Raw genomic sequence first — 7942 nt, forward strand, 5'->3', positions numbered from 1 at the left:
TTTTTTTTTTTTTTTTTTTTTACTGAATGGACGTGACTAGACCCCAGAATGAGGGATAATGTCAATTTTATTGGAAGGAAAGGCAGAGAGAGTATCACCTAAAGGGTTTGGTTTAATGCGTGCCATACATAAACAGAGGTGTTTTGATTGCCAGTAAGTTCCATGTCCCCCCACTCATCTGCCATGTTGTCACATGATGGCTTGCATATTGCTATGATGCTGGAAACTATGCCATTGGCATTCTAAATACCAGCAGGGTCACCCATGGTGGGAAGTTTCAATGATGTTTCAGATTAAGACTAGGAAGAAAGGCCTGGTGACTGACTCTCCAAAATTATAGTCATTGAAAAATCTTATGGATCATAATAAAACATTATTCAACTTGCTTGCTTTGTACACATCATTAGGTGAAATCAATCACTAGAGGAGAACATCATGTTTGGTAAAGTAGAGGACCAACAAGGACATGGGAGACCCTTGGTAAGAGGAAATGGCACCATGTCTTAAACAATGGACTCCAATATGTTGGTGATTGTTAGGATGATGCAAAATCTAGCAATGTTTTGTTCTGTTGTACATATGTCACCATGAGTAAGAGTCAACTCAACAGCAATTACTACAACAATCTCCATGCAGTTGCTTTTAGGACCTGCCCTGAACAAGCAGGCAATTTCTGATTGATGGCCAGCAAGTTCAGTGAATTCCATCTGGTCTTTTGGAGTGACTATGCTACCTTGTTGTTGTTGTATAGTTAATAGCAAGTCTCTTGCTGCAATAATGAATGGGCAGATCTGGAAAACAAAAGAGATCTGTATACATTTCCTTATTTATGGCAGACTGAAAATATCTCTAGGGATATTCTAAAAACTGACCTTTTCTTCGCCATGACTAGTTAGTGCCCTTTTGGACAAATCTAAGACTTGCCTTTGCTGGAGCAAATGGGATTGATGTTTAGGACCACTAGTGCTAACCCATCCACTGAAGATTCTAGACCAGCAATTCCTATTTTGCAAAAGGGCTCTCATGAGAAACAAATAATAGGACAATGCTGTGAAAAACATGTGCAAAAGTATCATTTCTTCCAATCTGTCAGAGAGCATCTACAGCTCTGTACTAAATAGTTATCAATGCCATTCTCTGGAAAACCTTAAAATAATTGCCAAGTAGTTGTAAGTTTATTTTTATCTTTACGTATATTGTTTCACATGCAAATTGTTGTTGTTGTTGTTAAGTACCGTGGAGTAGATTCCAACTCATAGAGACCCTGTACAGGGTTTCCAAGGCTGTAAATCTTTACAGGAGCAGAACACCTCATCTTTCTCCCGCGGAGCTGTTGGTAGTTTCGAACTGCTGACCTTGAGGTTGGCAGCCCAACTGGTAACCACTATGCTACCAGAGCTCCTTTTTTTCACATGCAAATAGGGGAAATGAAATTCTAGGAGGAAAACTAGCATGGACAAGTATTGGGGGTGGTGTAGGATGGTGAGACTAACTTTTAAATATTTTCTAAAAAGTTTAATTTTTCTAAAAAGTTTAATACTACCCATCCATTCAGTTTATAAGTTTTATTGAGGGTGATTATTTAAAATATTAAAATAAGGTATTATTCTATTGTTGGCTGCTTTTAACACCCTCTGGATATTTCTATAACCTGTGAAATTTGAAGAGTAAAAATCCATGTATGTTATCAGATCATTGTCATTTCTACATACATTGGAAAAGCAGCCGGTGGTCAGCCCTACATTTCAAGAATTAGATGCACCTTTCCAGCACTGCCAGTTTTGGGAGGGTAGCAATGAGGTTTCAATGAGATATCAGTAAAACACCTGAAACAGATCTGGCGCACAGTAAATGCTCAGTAAATGTTAGCTAGCATCAACATCATCATCACCCAGAATCAAGATATTACTGTATAGATCTCCACAATGAGTGAATAGAAAAGAATGACGGGGTAAAATGAACATTTACTGTTTGCTTGAGGTCACATAAAAGACCTTTTGCTTATTTTGTCTCTCTTTATACTTTCAGCAACTCTACTAGATTATTGTAAATGGTTGTGCAAAATGCTGCAGCAAGCAAGGGGCTAAGCCATAATTCACTACCTGTGATACTCTCACAGATTCGACTAATGAGTTATTCATGTCATTGTGCTCCACTAGGTGAGCATATATTCCAAACACATTCTTCAATTGTACTGGGCTTTTTACCTACCATTTAGTTCACAGGTCTCCAGAATAGAGGAACAGAAAAAGGTTTAACCTGAAAATGATTTACATCTATGTATGTAGGTAAATCCAGAGAAAGAAAACAGATCATGAGGGGAAAATCTTCTTAGGAAGGAACATCCATAGACTCTTTGCTCTGAAAAAATTATGAAGTCAATAGCTCTTTGATACCCTCCATTCTTTTCTTCAATGCCCAACATTTTCCATCCTTGTTGTGTGTATTCATAAAATCCCTTTCATTCATAAAGTATTAATTAACTCAAGTCTTTTAAGGCACTATCCCATTCAGAGCTAAATGCATTGTAAATCAGGCCTTTGGATGACACAGTCTTTAAAACCCTAAAGGAGGTAACGAATCTGTAATAGTGAAATTCTAGTTGTCATGAGTGATAACAAGGGAGATATTTTACTGATTGTTATCCTAGACCTTTCAAGATTTGCTTATTCTACTCGTAAGTTGACTCAGAAAAAAAAGATCTTTTTCATCCATATCTTGACCTATTTTTATTTAGTTCATGAACCATCTTGAGATATCAGCTCTGTGCTATCAAAAAATTATTTCTTTTCACCACTGTGGTATGTAATATGTCTTTTAAAGGTGGCCACTTAAAAGAGAGTTGAATTGTGTTGCTTTCATCTGAACTTAATTGACCCTATAGGGGCTCAAAGGAGAACAGAACATTTCCCCTTAGCAACTGTGTATTTTGGGCTATAGGTTTTCCTCCTACTGTGACATATTTCCATTATTTATTCTATTTTGCCTTTATGTGAGGCTGTTGCTATGTGTGTAGGAAGCAGTTCAGTTTTCAGTCTCTATGAATCCTCTTCTCTCCTTGCCTTTCCCTCATTCCTATCCTCACTGAAAACTTGCTTATTATAGGCACTCCATACCTTTGTTTCCGTTAAACCTCCTTCTCCACCCAGTGTTCTATTTTGTCCACAAGTACTCTGTGAACACTGTTTTGTAAGTGACTATTTCAGAAGTTTGAAATGTTAAAGATACTTTTTTAAATCTTCAAAAAATGTAAATTAGCATGATTGTTGCTAAGTGACGTTGAGTTGGTTTTAACTCTAGCTACCCTCTATAGGGTTTCCAAGGAACAGCCAGTAAGTTTGATCCACTGACCTTTTGGTTTGCAGTCCAGCGCTGATCCCACAGCACCAAGATACTACCTGAATCTTTAATTAGTACGGTAATATGTCGGACTCCTGGTGTGGGGCTATAGGATCAGCACTGGACTGCAAATCACAAGGTCGGCAGTTCAAACCCACCAGTTGCTCCTTGGAAGCCCTACATAGGGACACTATGAGGCGGAATTGACTCGGTGGCATTTAACAACATGTGGTTATCTTTAGACCAAGAGGAAGGCTGTTCCTTCTATTCAGGAACATTCAGGAATGATTACTCTAGGCAAATGATCATAGGGTAGAGTCTCACAAGTCAGGACTAGAAAATGACACTGATAAATCTTTAATGCAAAAGCAACAGTTGATAAGTCTTACCAGAATTCTGGAAATCCATGAAGTAGCAGCATCAGTGGTTTGCCTCTTTCTCCAGCAGCAACATAGTGAAATCTTAACCCTGAATCCTGCAGAAGAAAATAAAAGGCATGAAATTTTAGTGATATTTTATGTTGATTATCAAAATAGCACATTTAGTATTTCCATTTCACTTAAAAAAAATATTCACTTGCATTATTTTTAACACCAAGAAATAAACTAGGTATTAGTAATTTTCTAAAACAAATTAATTCATGATTTATCTAGATGGTAAAATCACAGATTCGCTTTTGTGTGTATTCCCTTCTCTTCCCTTCCCTTCTTGTTCTCCTACAAGGTCAATCTGTACATTATGAGCTGGTGAAGCAATGTCACAATTTGTGACTTTCATCTAACTAATGTGTCATATTTCATCTCACTCAAATTCTGCAGGACAGTAAATAATTCCAGTCTGAATTTATATTCCTGCCATGTTTACCTCCCAGTCATGTACTTTCCCCAGCTTGTCCGTCAAGAGCTGTGCCATCAGTTATATAATTCACACCTCCTTCCTTTATTTTTAGGTCTCTCCTTCCCACATTATTATTTTAAGTTGAGTGTTGCATGTACTGTTCCCCTTGCTGCCTGTTCCTCTTGTCTTGTCAGTGTCTGGTCCTAACAGCTGAATGCCCTGGGTAATCAAGACTTCATTCTGCTTATGGGTGACAAGCCTGCCCAAGGAAAATAGAAAAGCATTAGAATGAGACAGGAATACAGCAAACATGAGGTAAACTACAGAGAGGAAAGTGACAAAATAGCAAGATTTTTTTTTTTTTTTAATTTAGAAAGAAAGCAATCTTGGGGAAAAAAGAAGAACCAAAAGGGGGGCATAGAAACTGGGCATTATTTCAGGGACCCAAACAATTGGCTTTTCAGATGTGAAAGAATCTTAACCAAACCACTGCTGTTGAGTTGATTCCAATTCATGGCAATACCATGTGCCTCAGAGTAGACTATGTCCTATGCTCCATAGGGTTCTCAATGGCTGATTTTTTAGAGGCAGATCACCAGGTTTCCAAGGAACTTGAGTGGACTCGAATCACCAACTTTTAGATAGCTTTCAAGTACATTAATTATTTGCACCACCAAGGGACTCAGAAAGAATTTTAAAGGTTATCTAATTCAACCTCATCATTTTGCAGATTTAGAAATTTAGGCCCAAAGATGTTAACACAAGTCAGTCATGAAAGCGGTTCTGAGCATGGCTAGGGCCAGACATCTCATCTTGGTCTAACAGAGAATTCCTTGGTTCTGAGTCTATGAGGGACATTCTCTAGGTGGCCAGAATTGGAAGGAAAGCATTATAAGGAACTCCATATGATTCTTACACTACTTTTGCTCTTTGGGTCGGCCCAAGATAAAAAATCTGGCTTTGCACTCAACTGCTGAATGCCTTCCTAAAAGTTCAATAACTTTTTATTAGTGGTGCAGGGAGTTTGGGAGGGCTCATAGTTATGGGTTCCTGGTTGAATTCCATTAATGAATACTTTATGCCACTTACAATGCACTAGGAATTGTACTAAATTCTTTGACAAATATTAACTCATTTATCAACCCTAAGGAGTCGTGGTGTGACACTGTAGAATAAGTACTGGACTGCTAACCAAAATGTCAACCAATGACTGCATTTAGCAATAACAACAACCCCATACCCGTGATGGTATGGTGGTGATGGAGTTGTGCCATCCAGTCGATTCTGACTCATTGACCCTGTAGAGGGTTTCCAATGCTATAAATCTTTTCAGGAGCAGAAAGCCTCATCTGGTGGATTCAAACCGCTGACCTTGCAGTTAGCAGGCAAGGCATAACCCACAATGCCACCAGAGCTCCTTCCACGTCCCTGATAAGGACAAATAAGAAGTGTCCCTTTTCTGAGCTCTAGCTGCTGGGTATTAAGTTCCACTAGGAATTTAGCTCCTACAAGGACTTATAGACCTTGGTTTTGAAAGATCAGTAAGTCAGACTGTAGGGTATTTCCCGTCATCGTCTGGAGCCTTCACCATCTTGGGGCTGTGAGGAGGCTTGGGTCAAGCGTGCACAATTAAAGAGTATGCTGTATGGCTGCCAATTTTTATTCCATTCCTTCTGCCCCTAAAGTGTCCTCACAAACGTACACCTTTAGCTACCGGCTTTTGCTGTGAGTGCTCCATTCTGCCGATATGAATAAACTCTTGGTTTCCAATGACTTATGCTGTTTACTGTTTCAGTCTCTAAAATGTGGACAAGGACAACCTCCTGAGACAGTAGGGCGCCATCAGGAACAACTGATCTGAGCTCCAAAGGGCAAAAAGGTGATAGGAGACAGCTACCCCCTACAGAAGGAAAGGGAGTAAAATTATTCTGGGTTGTTGTAGCGGAGGAACGAGGGACAGTAATAAAAGAGGACCTTGATTAGAGAAACCCCACATTTAAAAACCAAAGAGCCTGAAAAACGGATAGCTGCGTGTCAGCTTCTCTCAATCTCTCTCTCTCTCTCTCACACATACATACAAAAGACAATGAATGTAAAGACATACACAAGACTCTACCCCACTCCTGCACTTAACGCGCCTCCGGCCTCCCCTCGCCATGGCCCCGGCCCCGCCGCGCGCCCTGCGAGCCCTGGGACCTCAGGGGACAGAACGCGGGTGTCACGGAAGAAGCCTTTCTGGAGCCAGAGCTCTCACGGCCATCGCATTCTCTCCCGTTCCTGCCCGGCCTTCACCTTGATCCGCACGTAGCAGTGGGTGCCCAAGGAGGGGTCGTTCAAGCACGCGGGAGGGTGTTCCCGGGCGACCCGCTGGAAGGTCTGCGTGGGTCCCGTGCCGATGCTCCACAAAAGTTTGAGCAGGTGGATGGAGGTGCAGAGTCCGCAGTAGCAGTAGATCAGGGACCAGAAGAGTAGGGACCGGATCGTGACCATCAGGCGGGGCAGGCAGTCCCGCAGCCTAGCCATCGGGCGGCAGCGGCGGGGCCCGCTGCCCTTTGAGGAGCTGTGAGCCGCCGCACAGGGAGGGCTCCGACTTCAGAGCTAGAGAGCGAACGCGGCGGCGCGTCAGGCCCACCCGTTCCGCGAGCGCCTCCCCGCGGTCCTGGGGTGGCCGCGCACTGCCAGAGTCCGGTGTCACCGCCGCGCTCTCTGCGGCCGCTGGGCCCAGCCACGGAACTCAGGCCGATTTGGGACAAGCCAGTATTGAAGACTGGGCCCTCCCCCGCAGAAAGTGAAATTCAATTTCCAATTTGATAAACTGTGGGGAAAATGAAGATGAGACTTTCCCAAACATCCTAAAGCCCCCTTTGTTTTGATGGATGTTCACGTTCACTTAACTCTTCGAATTTCTTTAGTCAGTTCCTGCCACTATTTCAACAGGCTTCCAGAGTGAATGTCACACTGCCAAACTGGGTAAACTGAAAATTTACTAAAAACCCCAGTCTTACTGCTAAGGTGTTTTGCTTGTTTCCACCCTCTCCCAGGAGCAGAGCAAGCGTGTTAAACAATGTCTGCCAAAGGACTGGGAGAAGAGAAGAGGATGAAGCCATATCCTAAAACAATCTTTTTCTTACTCAAGTCAAATCTCTATCCCATCATATTCTCCATCTTTCCCAGTAAGCAATCTTGCATTCTTTTTCATTGAGGAGAATAGAAGCTTTTGGGTGGAGAAAAAGAGGCTTTTTTCCCCCCCCCCCTAAACTATCTGCTAAACTTTAAAACATCTGCATTGATCTTCCCATTTTCCCTCCAGCTATAAATACAGAAAAGTTGCTTGACCTCATAAATATGGCCATTTGTTGTTGTTGTTAAGTGCCGTCGAGTCGGTTCCGACCCATAGCAACCCTGTACATGGTTTCCGAGGGTGTAAAGCCTCATCTTTCTCCCGCGGAGCGGCTGGTAGTTTCGAACAGCTGACCTTACGGTTCGCAGCCCGATTCGTAACCACTACCCTACCAGACCTGAAGGCTATTTCTGGCTCCACCTCACCCTTTCGATTTACTTCCTGTATTGATATTCCTGGTGTGGCGCTGTGGGTTGATCTGCAGTGGGGTTGGTGCTGTTTGAACCACAAGGCCCGTGGTGCAAGCTCACCAGCTGCTGCTTAGAAACCCGGTTCCAGGGTTGCTGTTAGTTGGAACCGACTCGACGGCACTTCACAACAACAACACTGATATTCCCCAGAGTCCTGATGTGATGCTGTAGGATA

The 7942-nt window shown here is 42.2% G+C and overlaps 1 protein-coding gene across 1 annotated transcript in view; it reads right to left on the minus strand.

Annotated features, from left to right (window-relative positions):
- The window catches only part of EPHX4 (epoxide hydrolase 4), a 61024-nt gene extending 54291 nt beyond the window's left edge, over window positions 1-6733 (minus strand). Inside the window, exons 1-2 of the mRNA XM_006830967.1 lie at window positions 6469-6733; window positions 3729-3814 (exon numbers count right to left, since the gene is read on the minus strand). Of these exons, the coding sequence (XP_006831030.1) occupies window positions 3729-3814; window positions 6469-6699 (317 nt within the window). The 5' untranslated portion in view covers window positions 6700-6733. The remainder of the gene's footprint in view (window positions 1-3728; window positions 3815-6468) is intronic.
- Between the last annotated feature and the right edge of the window lie 1209 nt (window positions 6734-7942).

This window comes from Chrysochloris asiatica, unplaced genomic scaffold (assembly GCF_000296735.1).
Source record: "Chrysochloris asiatica unplaced genomic scaffold, ChrAsi1.0 scaffold00002, whole genome shotgun sequence".
NCBI classification, from domain to species: Eukaryota; Metazoa; Chordata; class Mammalia; order Afrosoricida; family Chrysochloridae; genus Chrysochloris; species Chrysochloris asiatica.